Source organism: Passer domesticus, chromosome 29 (genome assembly GCF_036417665.1).
Source record: "Passer domesticus isolate bPasDom1 chromosome 29, bPasDom1.hap1, whole genome shotgun sequence".
Taxonomy (NCBI): domain Eukaryota; kingdom Metazoa; phylum Chordata; class Aves; order Passeriformes; family Passeridae; genus Passer; species Passer domesticus.
Window position 1 is genome coordinate 698,270 of NC_087502.1, and position 23,909 is coordinate 722,178.

At 48.1% G+C, this 23,909-nt stretch overlaps 1 protein-coding gene and 1 pseudogene across 1 annotated transcript; one reads left to right on the forward strand and one right to left on the reverse strand.

The window, feature by feature from the left end:
* Positions 1 to 4,745: 4,745 nt before the first annotated feature.
* LOC135287243 (leukotriene-B4 omega-hydroxylase 3-like) lies at positions 4,746 to 7,099 on the forward strand (annotated as a pseudogene).
* Positions 7,100 to 7,395: 296 nt separating this feature from the next.
* On the reverse strand, positions 7,396 to 22,713 carry LOC135287367 (zinc finger protein 664-like). Its single transcript, XM_064400725.1, has 4 exons — positions 22,588 to 22,713; positions 21,952 to 22,015; positions 9,718 to 9,796; positions 7,396 to 9,531 (listed from the first exon to the last, which is right to left on the reverse strand). The coding sequence occupies exons 3-4, from the start codon at positions 9,737 to 9,739 to the stop codon at positions 8,186 to 8,188; spliced, it is 1,368 nt and encodes a 455-aa protein (XP_064256795.1). The 5' UTR covers positions 9,740 to 9,796; positions 21,952 to 22,015; positions 22,588 to 22,713; the 3' UTR covers positions 7,396 to 8,185.
* Between the last annotated feature and the right edge of the window lie 1,196 nt (positions 22,714 to 23,909).

Sequence of the window (23,909 nt, forward strand, 5' to 3'; positions counted from 1 at the left end):
TGGCAGAGGCAGGAAGAATCCCCCATTCCAGGGGCTGTGTGGGGTGCACGGGGGGCAGCTGTGTCCCCTGCCAGCCCCAGGGCTGCAAAGCAGGGAGGAGATGTCTCAGCTGCCTCAGCTGAATCGCTTCCCTCAGCCCTTGGCCTGGGAAGTCTCTGGCTGCAGCACAACCTGCACAGGAGTCTTTGCACCTGGAAGAGAAAAGAAAGGAATTGTTTCTGCCCTCTCCCTCATCTCTCCCCTTCCGCTGATTTTCTCGTCATCTGTTAGCAAAACCAACCAAAAAGCATCTGCACTGAGGTGTTTCTGAGGGTCAGTTCCCAAATAGGGCTAAAGGAAGGTTTTCTGCCAGGGCAAAAGAGAGAAATGTGGGAGTTGATCTGAGAGTTGAACACATGACAGTTTCTAAACACTGGAAATGCAGAGGCTACAACAACAGATTTTGCAGTTTGAACGGTCCATTTTCCTCCCTCTTCCCAATGCTCATTTGTCCCATCCCAACTCCAGAGGAGCAAATTCTGGAAAGCAGACCTGCAGGGAGTCTTGGAGCCCTCATCCCAGAGAGAGAGGAAGGAAGAGTCAAATCAGGGAAAGATATCCATTTGTTTTCTGGATCGTAATGACCACAAATAGCTCTGTACTCCTTGTGCAATATCCAGGTGATGAGGCACATTGCTCCTTTTTAACGCCAAATCCCAGCACTTTGGGAATAGTTTCAGGACTAGAACATACCACAGGCCAATAATTGACCCAGTTTGGTTCCTAAATCAGAAATCATGAAACTTGTCCCAAGCTGTGCTTCCCTGCAGTAAAGAAGGCAGTTTGATTGCTTTTATTCTGAGTATCTCCTGAGTTCATGACTTCAAATGGACTGGAACGGTCCTGGCACCCCAAAAGCGGCCACAATGAGCAGGATCAAAACCCCAGCTCACCATTAAATGTGCTCCATCCCTGCCTTCCAGAGCCCAGCACCAATTCCTGCTTCTGTCCCCACTCTGGGTCAGCCTGCTGGGATCGCTCTGGGGTGCAGAGCCAGCCCCTGCAGGACAAAGCGCTCGGAGCCGCTCTGTGTCCCGCAGCGTCGGCATCTCCTGTGCCGCTCCACGGCCGTGGGGCCTGTGCCACCATGTGCCACCAATGTGTAACCAATGTGCCACCAATGTGCCACCAGCATGCCACCACTGTTCATGGCTGTGGTTCTGGTTCCACCACTGTTTCACCTTTTCCGTGCTTACTCCACTGCTGCTCCAAAGCTGCTCCAGTGCTGCTCTGGCCATGGTCCAGCACAGTTCCTCTGCTTGTCCAACACTGCTCCAGCACTGCTCCATCACAGCTCCAGCACTGCTCCAGCACTGCTTATCTCCCGCTGTTCCAGAGCTCTGTCTCTGCTCCTCCCCTGCTCCCCTGTTGTTCCACGGCTGCTGCTTCTGTTCCAGTGCTGCTGCCACAGCTGCAGTGTCACAGAGAGGGGAACGTTTGGGCACAAACCACTGTGGTGTCACAGAGACCAGGACAAGGGGACTGCCACAGCTGTGGTGTCACAGAGACCAGGACAATGGGACTGCCACCCCTGTGGTGCCACGGAGAGAGCAAGGTTGGGGTTACAACCTCTTTGGTATCATAGACAAGGGGACACTCTGTCACTGACAGAGAAACACTGGGGCTGCAGATGTTGAGGTGTCACAGAGAGGTGAATGTTGGAACTGCCACTGCAGTGCTGTCATAGAGAGTAGAACTTTGGATGGCCACCCCTGCAGTGTCACAGAGAGGGGAACTTTGGGGCTGCCACCACTGTGGTGACAGAGAGGGAGAGACATAGGGGCTGCCCCTGCTGCAGTTCCACAGAGACAGGGACTTGGGGCTTCCACAGCTGCAGTGTCACGAGGAGGGGAAAGTTGAGGTTGTGACCACTGTGGTGTCACAGAGAGTGGAACACTGGGTCTGCCACAGATGTGGTGTCAGAGAGATTGGAACCTTGGGGCTGCCACCACTGTTTTCTCATAGAGAGGAGAATCTTTGGTTTGCCACTGTGCTGGTGTCAGACAGAGGGGAGCGCTGGGGGTGCCACCTCTGGTGTCACAGCGAGGGGGACTAGGGGGAGTGCCACAGTTATGTTGTCACAGAGAGCAGAACGCTGGGGCTGTAACTGCTGTGGTGTCAGAGAGAGGGGAAGGTCAGGATTGCCACCACTGTGGTGTCACAGAGAGGGGAATGCTGGCACTGCTACTGCTCTGGTGTGACAGAGAAGGGAACACTGGGGCAGCCAGTGCTATGGTGTCATAAAGAGTGGAGTTTTGGGGCTGCCACCCTTGTGGTGTCAAAGAAGGGAATGTTGGAAATGCCACTGCTGTGGTCTCACAAAGAGGGGGAGATGGTACTGCCACACCTGTAGTGTCAGAGAGAGGGGAACATTGTGGCTTCCACTGCTGTGGTCTCACAGAGAGTGGAACACTGCCAAACTGCCCCTGGTGCTGTGCCCACTCCAGTGCTGCTCCTCTGTGACACTGCAGGGCCTCCTGGGGACATTGAGACAGTGCAGGGATTCATGAGGACTTTTTGACACTGCAGTGTTTCCTAGGAACATGGTGACACTGCAGGGACTGATGGGATCACAGGGACCCTGTGACACTCTGGGGTCTTGGAGAATCCAGAGGCCCCTTTGGGGCCGCGGGCCCTTGTAAGTGATGGTCTGTACTTTCCCTCATTTGCCTCACGACCATCGCAAGGACAGAGACTGGGACCCCGAGGACCCTGACTGGAGTTCTGGCCTGGCTGAGGTGGATGCTGGCCAAGTGATTGTGCACAGCTGTGTTTGCAGTGACTGCTTCTAGCAGGGGGCTGGCAAAGGAGCAACTCGCCCCATATGCTTGCACCTGCTTCTTGGCAATAGCCCATGAATTTCCCCACCTCTTGGCCAAATGAACTTTCAGGAGTAACTTTGGTGGTTCCCCATGGAAAACCCTTCATCTGCTTCTCTACCACCATGACAGAAAGAGATTGCAGCCCCCCCTCCCAAGGGCTGTGACTGAGACCCCTATGATTCTATAATGGGGAGGGGCTGACCAAACTGAAGGGAGATGTGCCAGGTGTGGTCGTTGGATCAAGAAAACAATGACTCTCACTCACTGCTGAGAACATGACCTGTTCCCCCTTGACAGTTTCAACAGACTTACTCTTCATTGTACCTGTTCCCCCTCAGCAATTTCAAGAGAATTACCTGTTCCCCCCCTTGGCAAAGGACTATAATAGACCCCTGAGTGTCACATTCACATTTTCTGAAAAATCCCTTTGCCCAGGATTTTTGTCCAGGGAAACTGAAAAGCCTCAGAGAAAAAATGAAAGCAATGATTATCTGATTTGCTTCCCCTCTGTTTTGCTCATGTGGAATGTGGTTGGAGATTGTTTACCAACAGGTGATTGTTTCATTGGTTTTTGCTCTGATTGTTTTGACTTATTGGCCAATCAGGGCCAAGCTGTGTCAGACTCTGGAGGGAGTCATGAGATCCATTATTGTCTTTTTAGCCTTCTGTAAGTATCCTTTCTATATTCTTTAGTATAGTATAGTATAGCATTCTTTTAATATAATATAGTATCACAAAATAATCAATTAGCCTTCTGAGAACATGGAGTCAGATTCATCATTCCTTCCTTGTCTGGGGGAAACACAAATACAATATCTGAGTTAACCAGGATGTTGAGATTCTCCCCGACATCACAAGGTTAATTTCCATCAATCTGGACCACAAGGATTTTGTCTCTGCGTTTGGTAGCTATACCCTCTCTTTCTCTCTCTCTCTTTCTCTCTCTCAATCTCTGTCTCTCTCTGTCTTTATATTTTATCTCTTTTCTAACACTTCTATGGCATTTGCTGTGGGCAATCAATAAAAGGTGCATTTGTTTTGATCAATACTGAAATCCCCTCTGTGTTGATTTTGCACTCTGAGATCAGTTAATGAACCATCATGACCTCCACTTGTACCAGAGGATCGAGACAGAGGTGCCCACCAAACCAAGGAGAAAAGACAAAACCAGAGGTCAAAGTGCCGTGGGGTGCTGTGGGTTGTCATGGGGTGTCCCTCTCTGTGCTGGCACAGGGCAGAAGCTCAGTGCAAGGAACAGCCACGGGAACATCCTATGGGACACAGGGACATGCTGTGGGACACGTGAATATCCCACAGGACACAGCCCCGGGACCTTGGGGACTTTGGTCCCACCAGGGGCAGAGGGCAGGGGCCATACAGAGAGGGACAGGGACACACGGAAAGGAACAGGGTCACACAGGGGAGATGGGGATGAGGACACTCAGAGGGGACAGGGACACATGGAAGGGAATGGGGTCACATGGGGGAGATGGGGACAGGGACACTAGGACGGGACAGGAACACACGACGACGGAGAAAGTGGACAGGGACAGGTGCAGAGAGATAGGGACACACAGGTGGGGGATGGTGATACAGAGGGAAGGAGGGACAGGGACACATGGAGGGGACAGGGACACACACAGGGAGACAGGGACACATGAAGGGGGGAACACGATGCCACCAGGATACACATGTGGGGACGCTGGACTAGGACATGTCAGCAAAAGAAGCCATCAGGATGTGTCAGAGGACGCTGCCACCAGAACGCGCATTACGACAAAAGGCGGATCCGGTGACACCCAGCGCGGCGCCACGTGACCCCGCGGTGACACCGCCCATGCCCGCTCCTTGCCCTGTCCCCAGCCTGTCCCCAGGAGCGGTTCCATGGCGGTGGCCACGGTGCTAGGTTCCCTGGGCATGGTGGCCCTGGGCACCTTCGTGGTGGTCCTGCTGCTGCGGTGGCTCTGGGATGTGCTGGTGGCTGTCACCCAATTCCGGGCCACTTGTCACCAGCTGAACAAGTTCCCCATCCTGCCCTGGCACAATTGGTTGCTGGGACACACCGGCATGGTGAGAGGACAGCGGGTGGCACCTGCGGGGACAGCGGGGACAGGGGTGGAGGCACCTGCAAAGGAACAATTGGGTGGTAGCACCTGTGAGGGGACCGAAGGAATGAGGTGGTGGCACTTGGGATGGTGAGGACAGAGTGGTGGCACCTGCAAGGGGACAGTGGGGACAGACACACATGTCCCCAAGGCTGGGAGTGTCTTGGTGACACACAAGTCCCCAAGCCTATCTGTGCCCCCAGTGACACACATGTCCTGTTGTCCCCAGGGCCAGAGCACGGAGGAAGCCCTACAGCAGGTGGACACCTTGGTGGCCCAGTACCGTCATGGCTGCCTCTGGTGGGAACTTCTCTGGCTGCCTGTCCTGTGCCTCTTCCACCCCAGCACCCTCCAGCCACTCCTCAGTGCCTCAGGTTAGACATGGGACATCAGATGGGTCCCCAGGGGCACCCATGGGTGTCACTGCACCTGGCACAGAGACCTGGCAGTGCCCAGGCAGTGGCCACCAACCCAAGTCCACAGGTCCCCAGAGGTGTCACCACTGCCAGACCAAATGCCACCCCACAGTGGCCACCAACCTGTCCTTGAGGTTCCCCAAGGCCACCCAAAGGTGTCACCATGTCCAGCCTCTGGTTGTCCCCCAACCCTCGTCCTTTGTTGGCCATGAGGGGATGGGGGATGATGGTGGCCATGGAGACATGGAAGTGCACAAGAGGGTGGCTGTGGCCATGGGAAGATGATGGTGACCACAGGGTGGTGGCCATGGGGGGATGGTGGTCAAGGGGATGGTGGTGCCATGGAAGGGTTGGCCATAGAGGCCAGGAGGATGCTGGTGGCCATGAGGGACTTGGGCATAGACTGGTGGCCACAGGGGAACAGTGGTGGCCATGGGCAGCATTGACCATAGAGCTGATGGCCAGTGGCATGGTGGTGCCTGTAGGGTGGTGGCCATTGGGGATGAGTGGTGGCCATGGATGGGATTTGGCCGTAGACCAGTGGCCCCAGGTGGCCCCTGGCTCATCTCACCCCCGCAGGACGAGAACGGCCACACCCTGTCGGACGAGGACATCGCGGCTGAGGCTGACACCTTCATGTTTGAGGGTGAGCACGAGCTCCCAGGCGCCACTGGGGAGGAGCCACTCCAGTGTCCCCTCACTCACCCAATGTCCCCACAGGTCATGACACCACGGCCAGTGGCCTGGCATAGCTCTTCTATAACCTGGCTGGCCACCCTGAGCACCAGGAGTCATGCCGCCAGGAGGTCCAGGAGCTCCTGGCTGGCCGGGACACTGCGGACATTGAATGGTGAGATGTCCCCAGGGCCACCCCTGCTCATGTGGCTTGGGGACACGATGCCACCCCTGTTTTGTCCCCAGGGAGGACCTGTTCCAGCTGCCCTTCACCACCATGTGCATCAAGAACAGCCTGCGGCTGCACTCTCCTGTCACTGCTGTGTCTCAGTGCTGCACTGAGGACATTCCCCTGCGTGATGGCCGTGTCATCCCCAAGGGTATAGCATGGCCAGGGTGTCCCCAGTGTCACCAGCCACCCTCATATGCTGTCCCTAAAGTGGCCATTCCCATCCCACCAGGGGTCATCTGCCCGATGAGCATCTACGGGACCCACCACAACCCAGACCTCTGGCCTGAGCCTGAGGTAGGACCACCCTATGAGGTGTCCCTGTCACCATGATGGTGACAGCTGTGTCCCCTCGGGGTGACTGTGCCGGTGTCACCCCAGGTGTTCAACCCTCTGAGGTTCAGCCCAGAGAACAGCAAGGGATGGTCCCGGTTGTCCTTCATCCCCTTCTCTGCTGGCCCCAGGTAAGTGGTGGAGTGGGGACAGGAGTGTCCCCAGGTGCCACCCCCGTCTCTGGCTGGGTTCACAGTGGGGTGACACTGACAGTGGGGATGTGGTGGCAGGAACTGCATCGGGCAGAGCTTTGCCATGGCTGAGATGAAGGTGGCAGTGGCACTGACACTGTCCCGGTTTGCGCTGCGGAGGGACACGGCGAGGCCACCCCCGCGCCACAAGCCCGAGCTGATCCTGCGTGCTGAGGACGGGCTCTGGCTGCTGCTGGAGCCACTGAGAGTGGCTGATGGACACGGGTCACCAGGACATGGGGACATCCTGCAAGGGAGGTGTCACAGCCAGGGAAAGAGCAGGGAATAAACGGGAGCATGAAGGGGACAGTATCGTGGTGGTGGTGGGGATGTGCTGTCCTTGGTCATGGGACACCTCATGGCATGGACATGTCAACCCATGGACTTGGCCCCTAGGCCACTTGTCACCACCCATGGCCATGTCCCCCATGTCCTCATCCATGGCCATATAGCCCCATGTCACCATCTATACCTGTGACCCCCCCCATGCCCAATGTCACCATCCACAGCCATGTCCGCACCCACGTCCTTGTCCATGTCCCCAGCTCCATCCCCACCATATTCCCCAATGTCACCATCCGTGACTTAGTTAAATGTCTTTATTTTTACCCCAATGGTGGGTGAAGGGATAAAGAAATATGAAGGAAAATCAAGGCCAAAATAAAAGGATTTATGTGTACATGCTGGCTGAGTATCCATGTGCCTGGGTGGGTAGAAAGGACCTTTTCTAGAGGAATTTCCACTCCACTGCCTCCAAAATCTTGTGGTTTTGCTCCAGTCCATCACCATTTGGCTGTGGAAGATGTCTCTAGGCCAGGGAGAATTAGAATCATGGAATGATTTAGGTTGGAAAAGACCTCCAACACCACCCAGTATTCCTTGATGCCACCTGAAGAAATGATTGGATGCAAAAGGTGAGGTATTTTTGGGGTCGAAAGTAAAAAACTGTACTGTCCCCTATGAAATTCTGATGTCGGTTTGCATCCCAATGGATTTTTCTCCTGCTGCCCAAGTGTCCAAGAGGAGCCAGGAAAATGTGGAGACCACCAGCCAGGTGTCTTCCTAACATGGATCAAAAGGACCATGGATCACCTAGTCTCTGCCCAACGAGGGTCATCGTGGACCATCCAATGGGGGTCCTCCAGTGGGGGATGGAGTTGGAGCAGCGCTCAAAGCTCTTCCCGCACACGGGGCACTTGTAGGGCTTCCCTTACTGCTGCCTCCCTTGGTGCTGGGTCACAGTAGAGTTCTGGGAGAAGCGCTTCCCACACTTGGGACACTGTTAGGGCCTCTCCCCAGCGTGGATCTGCTGGTGGGTGATGAGGGTGGAGTTTTTCTTAAAGCCTCTCCCGCAGTCGGGGCAGCGGAAGGGCCTCTATTCTGTGTGAATCTGCTGATGCTTGAGGAGACGGTATCTGCTCTGAAACCTCTCCCCACACTCAGGACACTCATAGTACTTCTCCCCAGTGTGGATCCTCTGGTGGACCATCAGGCTGGAGTTCTGGCTGAAGCTTTTCCCACATTCCCCGCACTTGTAGGGCTTCTCCCCAGTGTGGATCCTCTGGTGGGCAATCAGGGCGGAGGGCGCAGTGAAGCTTTTCCCACATTCCCTGCACTTACAGGGCCTCTCCCCAGTGTGGATCCTCTGGTGGATAATCAGATGGCAGCTCTGGATGAAGCTTTTCCCACATTCCCCGCACTTGTAGGGCCTCTCCCCAGTGTGGATCCTCTGGTGCATAATCAGCCTGGAGTTCTCAATGAAGCTCTTCCCACATTCTGAGCACGTGTAGGGGCATTCCCCAGTGTGCATTGTCTGGTGGATGATCAGGCGAGAGCTGTCACGGAAGCCCTTCCCACATTCCCCACACACATAAGGGCGTATCCCAGTGTGGGTCATCTGGTGGAGTTTCAGGCTGGAGCTCCTCCTGAAGCCTTTCCCACATTCTCCACATTTATATGGCCGTTCATTGGTGTGGGTCGTCTGGTGGACGATCAGGTGGGAGCTGATCCTGAAGCTCTTCCCACATTCCTCACACTTGTGGGGCCGTTCCCCGGTGTGGATCCTCTGGTGGGCGATCAGGTGGGAGCTGATCCTGAACCTCTGTCCACATTCCCCACACTCGTGGGGCCATTCCCCAGTGTGGATCCTTCGATGGGTGATCAGGTGGGAGCTGGTCTGGAACCTCTTCCCACATTCCCCACACTCGTAGGGCCGTTCCCCCGTGTGGATTCTCCGGTGGGCAGTGAGTTGGTGGCTGATCCTGAAGCTCTTCCCACATTCCCCACACTCGTAGGGCCGTTCCCCAGTGTGGATCCTCTGGTGGGCAGTGAGTTGGTGGCTGATCCTGAAGCTCTTCCCACATTCCCCACACTCGTAGGGCCGTTCCCCGGTGTGGATCCTCTGGTGGATGATCAGGCAGGAGCTCGCGGGAAAACTCTTCCCACATTCCAAGCACTGGTGGGGCTTCTTGCCATCATTAAGCTGCTCATTGACCACCACCTCAGAGCTCTGGCCAGATCTCTGGCTGCCTTCCTGGCACAGGCTGGGTCTTTCTCCCTCAGCATATCCTGGGCTGGGTTTGGAGCCCCTCCTCCTGAGGGATCTCCGAGGCTTTTCAGCCCCATTAGGTTCCCGTGCTGTGGAGCCACTCAAAACGGCCTCGTCCATGAAGTTCTGCCGTGGGGATTTGTCCTCCCTGCTCTCCATCTTCAGCTCCTTGTCTGCGGGAGGAAGGACAAGGAGAGGAAGGGATTTGCCTCCGTGCCAGAGGGAAGGAGAAAGAGATCCCCCCAGTCCATCCCCAGCAGGACAGCGTTGGCAGCAGGGTTGTCCTGCAGCCAGGGGCAGTGCTGGGCTGGGAGATGGAGCAGGAGAGAGGGAGAAAGGGGCACTGACTTCCTCCTCACCTGCCTCAGTGTCCTGGAGCATCTTCCACTTCCTCGCAGCCTTCTCCTCTATCCAGATAAGGTCTGGGAATGGGAAATCCTAATTTGGGAGAAAAACAAGATGTGAGTGCATTGGTTTTGAAGGTCCCGCTGGCCAATTCCATCTCTAGAAGTCACCGGGTGTCTGGTGGCCAGAAATACCTCCAAAAATCAAGAAGGAGTCGAAAACCTCTCCCAGGAGTTCCCTGTTTCCAGGGTCCTTACTTTGGGGTTATGGGGGTCCCTATTCTCAGAGCTGCTGAGGGGCCCATGGGTCCTGGACATCCTCCCTCTCCCAGCTCCTGCTTAGACAGGCTGAGTGGGGTTTAGGGGTCTCAGGAGTGACTTCATGATGCTCGCATCCCCATTCCTCTGAAGTAAGTTTTGTATCATTAAGGCTGGTTCTGAGAGCAAAGAGGAAGAAGAAACATGGAGTTTGTTTTCAGAACCTCTCTCATTTCAGAACCTCCACATTCCTGCTCCTCTGTTGTCTGCGGATGGACAGACAGCAGGACAGAGCTCTCCTTTTGCTTTTAGTTAGTTCGAGCTTGCTGAGGCAGAGAAGTTCCCCCTGGACTGTGGTTTTTGGCTTTCCTTGTCTTTGGACCTGTCTAAACCTGCTCTGGACTGAGCACTCACAAGAGCACCAGGAGCTCACACCTGTGCCCCACCGGGGCTGGGCCGCGGCATTTCCAGCACCAGAGGGACTGATAAGAGACTGAGTGAGCTGAGCTACAGCCCATGGAGGGGCTTTGTGAGTTTGTCATCTCTTCTGGAGCAGCAAGAGGTTTTATTGCTTAATACTGCTCGTTTCTTGGTGTCGTGGTTTGGCCTGGAAATGTGTTTCTGGAAAGGTCTAAGTCGGGCCAATCAGTGGCCAAATTCAAAATTGGCATGTGATGTGGCCACTGAGGATCTGGATACGCCTCTGAGAACACACGGGGGTTAAAAGCAGGAGATTCCCAGAGAACTTCCTCTTTGGGAATCTGGCGTTGGTGAGTAGGTCTGGCCTCTCCCCTGCCCAGCTGCGTGTGGGTGGGGGAGGGGGAGGCCATGACAGGGAGGAGGCCGGGAGCCCCAAAAGCTGCAGAGGTGGAGGAGAACATGCAGGGGTTGATGAGAATTGAGATGTCTGGGCACCCCCCCCCGGAGAGAGAGACAGAAATTGTGCTAGCAACTCAGCCGGCCAGAAGCGGGGGATGCGTCGAGAGAAGGTGCCTGGCAGCTGTGGGAGTCCTGGACAGGCAGAAGTGAAGATTTTAACCCCTTTGTAGACTAATAGAAACCTTACAAATACTGAATCCTCCTGAATCAGGATGAGGTGAGAGGGAGAGATGAGAGATGAAATGGGCAAGCGTGAGGAAAGCTGGAAGAGGAGAGAAGAATCCTGAGTGGAAGAGATAATGGAGTGGCCTTGGGCTGGACTCTTTCTTGTATAGCCATGGACAGACCCGTGTTTTTTTCCTGTGACCCAGAGACTGTATTTAGGGGGAGGCAACACCCAGGAGTCAAGAGTGAAGCAGCGGCGTGAACAGAAACAGCTGAGGAGGGTGTGAGATGCCCTCTGTGTCCACGGAGAGGAAGATCTCTGCTCATGAGGCCCCTCGGCCCCAGGGGGATGAAATGTGGGGGGGACTGGTGTCCCAATGTTGACACTGTTCATGAGGCCCCTCGGCCCCAGGGGGTGAAATTTGGGGGGGACTGGTGTCCCAAAGTTGAGAGACTGCTGCTACTGGAACTGGGTGGAGCATCTTTAAATGGGGAACCCTAAAAGCAGTCCTGGCCCATGTGCAGTGGTGAGAGCGCTGGACGTTGGGGGCCGATGTTCTCTGTGCAGGGCCATGGGTGACGCGGAAGCACAGGAGGTTTTAATTGTGCTTCCGGGGGAGGCCTATGAGGCAAGGGGGGACTCCTCTATCCCTGATGGATTTGAGGGTTGGTTACTTGAGGGGTGGTGAATCTGTGGAGAAAAGGGAGGGGGAGGAGGAAAGTATCTGGAAGGTTTTCATTTTTAGCTTGGTATGTGTTCCTTTCTAGATTTGTAATAAATAAAGTGTTGTGTTTTTCCCTCCATCCCCGAATGGGAGCCTGCTTTGTTCTGTTCCCGGGTCACATCTCACAGCAACCATTTTGGAAATATACCCTTCATGGGGGCCCTGGCATTGTGCCAGGGTCAAACCATGACACTTGGGCTGGTGAGTGCTTTGCCTGTTAAATAAACAGTGTTTTCCACTTTTCTCAAAGGAAATATTTTTCAAGAACCAGTTGGGGGAGGAGCCACTTGAATTTGGTCTTCTAGAGGAAAGACCTTTAGAGGTTTTCCCCCAAAATTGTCCTAAACCAGGACATTAGCTTTGAAGGTCCTCCTCTCCAAGTCCATCTCTAGAAGTCACTGGGTGGCTGGTGGCCAGAAATACCTCCAAAATTCACTAAGTCCAAAACCACTTCCTAGGAGTTCCCTGCTTCCAGTGTCCTTACTTTGGGGTTATGGGGGTCCCTCTTCTCAGAGCTGCTGGGGCCCCGTGGGTCCTGGGCATCCCCCCCGCTCTCGGGTTCTGCTCAGCCATGCTGAGGGGCTTTTGGGGGTCCCAGGGCTCATCCTCCCCTGATTATGTGACAAATGTTTTTGTGATTCCTGTCAATTGGCAATGGAATCAGCAAATGCTTCAATTTGCTGTGGCCAAAATAGACACTAAGAAAGGTTTTGAAACTTTCTGACCAAATGGCCAAATAAAGCAGCCAAATAAAAGAAGTACAGTAGAGTGAAAGAGATGAGGTAGCAAGAAAACCAATGCTTGAAATAAAATAGACAAAGTTGTTGTGAAACTAAGAGATATTAAAACAAATCAAGTAAATGCTTATGTATAATAAGCATTAATGGACCCATTAAGATAGAAATAAGTAAGCCAATCATTCCAATAAGAGTGAGAGTATCAGAAGCTTTGAGAGGTCCATCAGTGATAGCTGCTGTCCATGTAAGAGGACATCAGAGGGGAATGGATTATGGGACTCATGGCAATAATTTGGCTGATGCAGAAGCACAAAGGGCAGCAGTATGCTTACCTGTGTTTTTTAAATAACTGGAATAACAGTGAGGATGATACAAAGTATCAAAAATGCTATATCTCAAAGGAAATACAAGAGATGCAGAAACTAGGGGCTAAGCCAGAAGGGCATAAGTGGCTTTTACCAGATGGTAGAGAAATGCTATCTAAAAGTAATGTTAAAAGAATAATTCCCAAGTTACATTCATGAACTCATTGGGGAACATGAGCACTAAGTGCCCAATTTTTAAAGGTTTTTGAGTGTATAAGAATATTTGATATAGCAAAACAGAAGACACAAGGATGCATTATTTGCCAGAAAATTAACAAGAAGACATCTAGACAGACCTCACAGGGAGGGAGAAAAACTGCCTACAGGCCTTTTGAAAAGATACAAGTGGATTTTACCAAACTACAGAAAATGGGAAGATATAAGTAGTTGTTAGTAATAGTGGACCAATTAATTCATTGTGTGGAGATCTACCCTGTGACACAAACAACAGCACATTTTGTTACAAAGATTATTTTAGAAGAAATAATTCTACGATTTGGGATGATTAGAGTGATTGATTTGCATCAGGGTTCCCACTTTACCTCAAAAGTGTTAAAAGTAATGAAAGCTCTAGGGATCTCTTGGGACTATTTTACCCCTTGGCACCCTCAGATTTTGGGGAGAGTTGAAAGAATGAACTAGACCCTAAAGCATCGCCTAGCAAAACTAATGATTAAAAAAAAACTATCTTGGATTAAGCATTAATCCAATATTTACCGAGTATTTACCATTGGTGTGGTTAAATATTTGAACAATGCCAAACTCAGAGCATGGGATCTCCCCATACAAGATGTTATATGGGATGCCATATTCTCAAGAGATGTCGGGAGATAAAATTACCTGTATTGAAAAGGACTGTAATTGCTATCCCTTTGTAAGCACTGAATGCAACTATTGGAAGGAGAGGTGGTGTTATCATTGTCACAGGGATTATCCTCCAAGTGGGTTGTGTCCAGAGTGTAAACACATTGAACAGATTTTAACTGAATATATTAAAAAAAAAAAAAAAAAAGAGACTACAGTAAGGAACATTAAAACTAGATTCTTATGAGTGGTGGATGTTGTGGAAATACGGATTAAGAGGGGGACTATCAAGTGAGGCAAATATTAAAAAGATTGAGCATTGCAAACGTAATCGAGTCCCTTGTGGATCCGAGCCAGCCAAAGCAAAGAACTGGGAAGTATTTAAGAAACGGCACGGAATGCAGGAAAGCTCACACGGAACCCCTGAAGAATATCCTTGCTGCAGAGAAGATGGCACCCCTCACTGCTGGGAGCACCCCGGGAGGCCAAGGAGGAAGAGGGACAATAAAACTGTGGGGCCTTCTGGTACTGTTGGGTCTTCCAGGGAATGGGAAACCAATCCCTGCTTGAAGTGCTACCAAAATGTAAAGTATGGCTGGACCATGGCCCAAGCACACACTCATATTAATGCAGGATGTGATGGGCCAAGACAACTTGAAACTTGTACAACAGGAGAAAAGAGTTACTGGGTAGCAACAGATTCAGGAGTGGGAGGATGGGCACCTGGAAACTATCAATTTTGTCACCAGGGAGAACCATTCTTCTCTTTTCCCAAAGGAGGAACGTGGGGATACTCAAATAAAGGGGGAATACAAGATAAATTCAAGGAAGAGTTAGTGAAAAACATCACAAAGCATTTAGGGGAAGTTCAAACCAAAAAGAACAAGAGCAGGAAGTGACCTGTATAAAATATTAAGAAAAGACTCAGGGATTGGGACCTCCCCATGTTAGGAAAAAAATTTGTTTATTGATCTGATGCAAAAAGTAGTTAAGGAATTAAATGTGACTAACTGTTGGGTTGGTGGGGATCCCAAATGACTGAGCAATGGCCGTGGAGGGGAGAAGGGGTTGGACCTGATCAGTTGATATTATGGAACACAACACAAAGATTTAATGAAATTCAACCTGAGGGGTAAATATTGACTCATGAAGCAGTAGGCCAAATTTGTATTTCTAGGAAAGGAAACAATTATACTACGTATGTAGGACATACCTCCTGCAAGTTGATATATACCACCAACTCCACTTTTACAACCTGGTGCCCAAAACCACCAACAGGTTATTGCTCCATCAATTGTACCAATGGAACTGTTTGCTGGAAAAGCCTAACACCTCCTTTTGAGGAGGTAAAAGATCTTAAAGGATATTGGGAAAATCTGGGGCAGAAGGCTGAAAATTGGAAAGCTTCAAATGGATTATTTTGGATATGTGGTAAAAGGGCATATGATGAATTATCAAAGAGGTGGAGAGGTACCTGTACAATTGCAATTATACAACCTGCATTATTTTTATTACCAAAGAGCAAAGGTGAATATTTGGGACAATCTCTTTAGGAAACTCTGCACAGAAGAAAACAAACTGAAATAGGAGGAAAACAGACCTGGAAAAATGAAGAATGGACTTCCCAATGGATCACAGATTACTGTGATCCTGCCTCCTGGGCTCAGGACACTAACTGGGGTTATAGAACCCCTATTTATATGCTTAACCAAATTATTAATTACAGGCCAGTGTAGAAATTACTTTTAATCAAACATCAGAGGCATTGAAGCTTGTAGCTAGACAACTAAGCCAGACCAGAGCAGCAGTATATCAGAATAGGCTAGCCCCAGATTACTTATGAGCTGAAGAAAGGGAGTTTTGTGGAAAATTTAGTACATCTGAGTGCTGTTTAGAGACTGATGATAATGGAGAGGCTGTTACACATTTGGTAGACAAAATTAAACAAGTTGCACATGTTCCAGTGCAATAATGGAATTCCACATTAACTGACAATTCACGGAATAATTTGTTTGAAGGTGCCTGGTGGAAAACATTAGGGTTTATGTTGCTTTCTTCTGCATTAGGCCTATTGTTTATACCATGTTTGATTCCATGCTTTATTAGGTTAATGCATTCAGTGATCCAGGGAATGCAGATTTCAGCAATGCCCATAAACCCTAAAATAACCAGGAGAAAAAACTCACTCCCTTATGACAGTCAAGGGCAAAGCAGAACCAAATAAAACTGAAACTCAAACAGTATTAGCTCAATTTGAAGCAAAGACATGAATCAATAAGATAAAGGGGAGGATTATGAAAAATGTTTTTGTGATTTGTGTCAATTGGCAATGGAATCAGCAAATGTTTCTATCTGCTGTGCCCAAAATAGACACAAAGAAAGGTTCTGAAACTTTCTGACCAAATGGCCAAATAAAGCATCAAAATAAAAGAAGTATAGTAGAGTAAAAGACAGGAAGTAGCAAGAGGACTGATGCTTAGAATAAAATAGAGGAACTTGTGCTAAAGCTAAGAGATATTACAACAAAGCAACTAAATGCTTATGTATAATAAAAAGCCTGATGCATTTTGTTACGTATATTTTGGTAATTTGTGCTGATTGAGACTATATGTGTATGTGTATATTGATAATTCGTACATTTTGAGTATTCTGTCAGATGTGGTATGAGTGTTATACAGGATATAGTATGATTTCTAATCAAACAAGTCATGAAGTCATGAGACGTGGCACTGTCACGAAGCGAGTGTGGACCCCAGGATCACAGTTCCACTCTTCCGAGAGGAAAGTGGTCGGTCGAGGGGGAAGCAGACAAAAAATCATTTTCAGACAAAAAAACCTGAAAGTCGGGGAGCTAGGGGGATCAATTACGGGCAGGATCAGAAAGGGGAAGGTAAGTTCTCCAGCATGGGGGAAAAAGAAATCCAGGTAAAAGAAAAGAACAAGAGCTCATTACCAGCCGAAAATCCACAGACCGGTTCGCTGTGTGTCTAGTAGACTGGTAATATTTTTTCAAAAGGGGATCAGAACTTAGACACAGTACCAGTAAAAAAGTTTTTCTAGGAATTCCTTTCAGCTCAGAAAAAGGTACGTACGTTAAGGGAACTTTAGGAAGAGCTTGTGAAATGGAGCAAAAAAAGAGCAAGATTCAGGGAAATACTCAGCGCAAACCTGAAAAAGAACAGGAGAACAGTCTACCTGAAATTCTGAGAAATAGTGCGTTGAGGTGGATGCTAGAACACTAAGAGAACTGCCCCAAGAGACAAATAAGATCCAAAGAACTAATGATACATTATTGCGTAGAAATAGGGGGAGATGAGGAAATTAGAAAACATCTAATCTAGCCTGTGTTTAGCACCTTCAAAAAGATGGACTTGCCAAGCTTTACATCATCACGTGGGTGGTAAGAATTTGCAAAATAAAGAGGAAGGGGACTCTGCCAGATTATGGGACTATGCTAGTACAAGATTATTCCCAATCAAAATTTACAGAAATGCTGCGACCCAAAGACAAATAAAAAGCAGCAATTCAAGTAGGCATCTTTGCCTCAAGAGTTTGTAGATTCACCAAATCTGTTTGGTCAGGCTCTTGAACAATTATTAAATCAATTTGTGCAAATAGAAGGGACAAAATTATTACAATATGTAGATAACCTCTTAGTGGCTAATCCTAAAGAGAAAGATGTAAAAGCAAGTACCATAACATCATTAAACTTCTTAAAAGATAAGGGCCTAAAAATTTCAAAATCTAAGTTACAGTTTACTGAACCTGAAGTTAAGTATCTGGGACATTGGTTAATAAAAAGGAAAAATAAATTAGACCCTGAAAGAGTAGCAAGAATTGTTGCTTTACCCTCCCACAGACAAAAAGAGAGATCAGACAGCTGCTGAAACTTCTAAGGTATTGCAGGCACTGGATTGAAGGGTATAGTGAGAAGGTAAAATTCCTTTATGAGAAACTTACTACTAATAGGTTAAAATGGACAAGATGAGTCAGAATCAAGGGTTAAAGCTGAAAATCAAAAATAAGACTTGGGAGTCCTGTGACAATTTACCTCCCTTGCCCAGCCTGTGTAGGAGGCTGTAAGACCATCTGCTCCTCCTAATAAGTTGAATTCAAGAAAAAGAGAGAAGGAAGAAGTGCCAGTAGATACAGCTCACATTATCTCAAGAGGCTCACATTAGCAAAGCTTTTGATCTTAGTGCAAAGAAAACATGTATTATAGAAATACCAGGAAGATGTGAAACATGAAAAGTCCCTACAGAAATAGAAAAAGGAAAAGAATTTGAAGTTCCTATTATTAAAAGTGTTGCAATTAAGAGAGACACCAAAATATAAAAGAATAAATACCTTATCAATTTCTAAACTAAGTTTCAATGTGTTAAGAAAAGATCTAGAGGTGTTATTAGAGAAAAATAGCAAAATTTCTTTCCTAGAAGAAAGTAGTATTGAAGTGTATCTCCTTAATTATGTGCATACCTATAGAGATGGTGTACAACTTTGAAAAAAAGTTTTTAAGAGAGACTAGTTGAGAAAGATTGATGCACTTTTGCAGATTAAAAAATTGTTGGAAATTTGCTTGGAGTTTTGAAAGTCTTGAGAAGTTTTTAAAAAAAAATTTAGAAGTTTTAGAAGTTTTCAGAAGTGTTGAAAGTAAATTATTGTGTTACCACAAAAAGGCTAGGCTAAGAAGACGTTTAGAATATTGTAAAGGTCAAGATCCTTAAGTGTCTGCTCAAGTCTGTGAACTATATGCAGTTTTAAAAGTTTGGACAAAAGTTTAACAGAACTAGCAGCTCTAAAGTAAATCAGCCAGATTTATATGTTTGAAGTCCAAACGAGTCTTGCAGCTTATAATTGATATGTGCATAAAATATGTGTTTAACCAGTCTCTGTCTGTAAGCGTTAAATTTGTGCTGTATTTATTATGATTACAGTGCTTTAAAGTAAACTAGTAGTATATTGGTTAAAAATATATATATATATATATTTGTGCTTAAACAGAAGAGAAAGATTTAAAACATCACATTCAATGTGTGAAATTAAGAAAAGCTACATTGGGTGGAAGTTTTAAAAGTTTAGATGTGTTTTTAAGACGAAGCAATTATAAGTTTAAGAACTGTAGTGTGATCTGAAACAATACTGTCATCCTCTGAGAAAAGTTATAGTTGCATCAAGTTACTATGTTTTTATTAAATGTTGTAAAACTTAGAACTTCTTCTGGGAGCTAGATAAGCTCCCTATTAAAGACTCCCAAAGGCAGAGCTGAGCCCTTTGTTTAAACCACAAAAGAGACATCCAGGCCTTTATCTCCTAAACGACTCAATTTACAAGTTCAATAGACACTGTAGGCCTAGTAAATTGCCAAACTGTAAGCTAAGCAACTAAACTGCTCTTAAACTAACTTCTCTTGCACAAGTGAGATGAAATCTTCCCAATCTTTTCCTGTTTTCAATTTTTAAAATATTCTTTGATAAATTATTTGCCACAAAGTTACACAAAAAATCAAAAGAATCCCATCATAATTAATGTCCATCTAGTAATTTTAAAGTGTGGAAAACACCTCTTGTTTTATAAGTAAATGAGTCTGTGTTTATGCATGTTTATACCTAAGGTTGTAAGTTGTAAAAACAGATTGTTACGAGAAGTAAAATCTTTTCTTTGGAACTATGAGTATTATTCATGAAGTTGTTTTAAGCATATTGAATAGTTAGAAGATACTGTAAAGAATATAATAAAACAAGTAATGTGATTAGTGAAAAATCTGGAAAGACTGGGTATATAAGATACAAACTAGATTGAAGTTATAAGAAACATTGAAAGTAAAATTAAAATAAGTTAAAGTACGACAAAAACTGTTGGATATTTAGTAAGCACGAAATTCAAAGTAAAAGAGAAAAGCCAAGTAAATGACTGAAAAAGATCAGGTAAGTTGCACAGTGACTGGTTGCACATCCATCTATTTTAAATGCGAATGCTGTCACTAAGTCTAGGTTACACACACTTGGATATAGACCAAGAGGTTTATGTACAAGGGATACAGAGGAAGAACAGTATCTGACTAGCTGTATCTTAGAAATCACTACTGAATTAGGCATAATAGAATTGGATTCCCTGGAGTGACATCACTTGTTTCAGAACAGGACAGAGGGAAAAAGTAAATTCGCAAGCTCAAATTCTAACAATCGAGTACCAGAGATTGAACACAGTGCCCTGCAGAACTGATACAGTTCAACTATCAAGATGGGGCATTTTTAAAAAAGTATGTGGCTTGGTCCGGGTATGGGACCCCAAAAGAATATTCTTGCTGCTGAGAAGATGGTCTGACCTTGCTGCTGGCAGCAACCCAGTGGGCATAAGCAGAAGCAGAAGAATACAAATATGGGGATCCTGATGGGCCTGAGTCTAACCATGTGCAGCACAGCTGGTTCACACCTGGAAAATTTGCCCAGCATGGAGAGGCAGAGTCCTGGTAATGAGTGCAGGCAATGTTTGCAGATTGTCCTGAGAGGACAAGCAGAGACAGAGACTTCAGCACACCCAGCCCCAGCAGACTGCAGCAAGGGTAAGAAAAGTGGGTACAGTACCTTAAATATTACTCAGTATATGTGACTAGAATGGAAAAATAATATGTTATATGCAAAAAGCAAAAAGTCAGAAACACCCATGCATAAAATTTATAAGAGGAATATTGAACAGATACCCATCCCTATTTGTGATACGTGTAATCACACCATGTAGACTGGGGGAATAATGGAGTCTGTAGCTTATTTCCAAGTTAACAAACTATCTTATGATCATAATCGCCTGAAAAGGTGTGTGATAAGAAGAAAACATACTGGGTAAGAAAGCCTATTTTCATATTTCAAATTCTATCCCTCAAGAATGAGCCAGTTATTCTTGACCTTCTTGAAGATCATGATGACAGGGCTTGTCTGCAATATGATAGGACTTTTTGTCTTTGAAGAATAAAGATGGGGTGGATCCAGAGAGCAAAATAAAGCAGGTAGCTCAAGAGTTAAGACGACAGGAGTCAGAAATAAAGAAGAAGAGGGTGGAACAATCCAACTGCTGGATTTGTGGAAGGCTCATATCAGCAGAAAAATAGCCCTAGAAAAGTGAGAGTTTAGCTCCAGAGCAGCTTCTCAAATGCGATAATGCAAAGATTTCAAAAACAAAAGGGTGATTACAACAATTTGCATCAGCAGGGAAGGAAAAGAATATCATGAAGTAGAAGAGTATACTCCATGTATTTCCATCCTAACAGTAAACTCACATAAGCACCAAGTAGCTAAAGGTAATCACATGGGTTCTAAGGGAAAATTTTTAAAAGGCTGGAAAGATGTACGCATGAACATTTTTAGAAAAACAGCACTTAATGTGTTTATGAAGAAGGGGAGGGATTGTTAGGTGTATTTTGGCAATTCGTGCTGATTGAGACTATATGTGTATGTGTATATTGATAATTCGTACATTATGAGTATTCTGTCAGATATGGTATGAGTGTTACATAGGATATAGTATGATTTCTAATCAAACAAGTCATGAGGGCACACTAGCCAGAGACAAGGGATTGCTACAGAGAGTGAGGAAACCACAGCTGGCAGCAGAGGAAAGGAATCCAAATTAACACATGAAAAACACTGGCTGAAACAGGAGATGGGTGTTCTCTCTAGAATGAACCAGGAGCCACCCAGCCATGATGGCCCATGAAGATGTCTGACCTAGATAATCTGAGCCATCAGAAACTTACATCTGAAATGCATATTCCAGTAACTTGGCAGCAAAAATACATGGATTCCTGGACGAGCTTTGTTAAGACTTTTGCACAGAGAAATAAAACGACATGAATATGAAAAAACCTGAAAAAAGAGGAGAGTCCTGAATGGAAGACAAGAGACTCTGCCTCGGGCTAGAAAAACTGTATTTAAGCCGGCTCTACCAGGCTCTCTTTGTGAATATTGGGGATTCGCTGCTGGTGAGCTCGGACTCTGTGTTCACCCAGCTCAGATCCCAGGGTCGGTGCTGTTCCTTGATTGTTGGCTGTCAGGACTGTATATTGGTTGTGAATAAATTCTGTTTTTATTTTTATTAAATTGGCTGCATCAATTTTTTACCTACAACAACGTGATAAAATCAGGTAGCAGACACCAGTGTAAATCACCTCCCTCCAGATGACCACAAGAAGGACAGGAAGCCAACGACCACCTGGAAAGATTATGAAATTGCTGCTCCCAGCTTATTGATATTTGCTGATTTGGACTAACCGAGCACATTGGAAAATGCTTTGTAGGCTTAAAAACAGTATATATACTTTACCGAACTTGTAAGTGGTGTTTGCTGTGAGTGGAGCGGTGACTCCCCGACCACCCAGCGCTGCTGGCTTTAAAATAAAAAGCATAAAAAATAAAATCCGGATTGACTATTGAAATTTTATATCAGTTCGAGCGCGGCTCCCAGGTGTCCCAGGGTCCCCTTCTCCAGCATCCCCCCACCCCAGGCACTCAGCGCTTCCCCCGCTCCCCGACAATACTTTCAGGCTCGGGGCCCGGGCCCCACTCATCTCCCGGCTCCACCGCCCCTCCAGCCTGCCGGAGCTCCCCCAGCTCTGCTATCGCCCCTCTCCCCACGCCGGGGCTCCCGCCTTTCATCCCCGCCTCTCCCGGGGATCCCCAAACCCGTGGCCCGCCCGCCGCCACCGGCCGAGCGCCACGTGGGCCCCGCAAAATCCCCCCGGGCCATTCACGGCTCAGCTCTGCACTCCGGCCACATCCAAAAATGTCCCCTCGTCATAGGAAGAAAAAATACCGCTCCCAGCAAAACCGAAATATATTTGGGACGCGACTCCGGATTCCGCGAGACCCAAACCCCTCCAACCTCCCTCCTTTCGCCCCCCAAAAATCCCTCCCGGAGCTGCCGCGATCGGCTCGGGGCGAGCTTCCCCTCCGCGCTCACCCGCGGCACGCAGGGCAATGCGATGCTGCCGGGGCCAGCCGAGCTGCGGGCTCAGCGGGCTCGCCGTGGAGCCCCGCAATGCTCCTGCCACTGCTGCTCCTCCTCGGGCCGCTCCTCTTCGTGCTCCTCGCCTTCCTGCTCCTCGCCTTCCCCTCTCCCTGCCCTTCCTCCCGCTCCTCCTCCGCTCCCGCCCCGGACCCGCCTTCCGCACCCGCTCTGCCCCACGGCCGCAGCAGGACCGGCTCTGGGGCAGGGGGAGAAACCCCCAGCAGCCCCCAGCCATGGGCAGGGGGCTCGGGGCCCCCAGTGCAGATCCGTCCGTGCCGTTCCCCTCCCCCGAGCCAAAATTCCGCTCCCGGGGCTCGCTGGATGCGAGCGGGCGGCGCAGGTGGGGTGGAAGTGGGGAGCGCTGGGCGCTGGGCTCTGCCCGGGAACTGCGGAGCCACCGCTGAGGAATGGTAGAGATACATATTATAATATTGGCTTTTCGACAATATTAAAAAAATGGATTCTATATGCGTGGTGTTAAAGTAACTTTGTTATATAGTTTTTATTTCTGTTGTTAACTAAAACTTAGAAATAGTGATGTAAGTGTATGCTTGTGTTAAAATGCCTGCTTGGATGGCATAAAACCCAATGAACACAGGATGAGCACACCTGCTACGGATATGCCAACCATCAGCATTCACCGTCTGAAGACAGTGTGGACCAAGGTGCAATAGTGAAGGTTGTGATAAAAATGGACTAAAATCACAGCCAAGGAATCTGCATGCTCTAAAAAGGCAGACCACAGGAGGAGCCATGCTAAACAGTTCTTGGAATATGTAAACCAGATTTCAGAGAAGTTTACTAAGCATAATTGTTTATGAATATGGAACAATCTGATGCGTTGGAAATGGCATCTAAAGGGTGTTTCCAAAATAGCAGGGGTGCTCTGGGCTGAGTGCCAAGATGCTCCTGGCCATAACATATTTGCTCTGTGGTCTTTGTCCCCTATCTTCCTTTATTAAACTTTTAAAGTTTCACAGGAGAGTGGATGTGTTTTTCCCAGGGAATTGGTCAGTGCATCCTCTGGCTGGAATTGGGAAAGGCGCTGTGCTCTGCGGGTCTCCCCAGCAGCTGCCGAGTCCGAGCCAGAGGTCTTTCCTAGTTCTTTATCTCCCTGAGACAGCAGGGTTGTCCTGCAGCCAGGGGCCATTCTGGGCTGGGAGATGGAGCAGGAGAGAGGGAGAAAGGGGCAGTGACTTCCTCCTCACTTGCCTCAGAGTCCCGAGGCATCTTTCGCTTCCTCGCAGCCTTCTCTATTCAGAAAATTGTTGGGA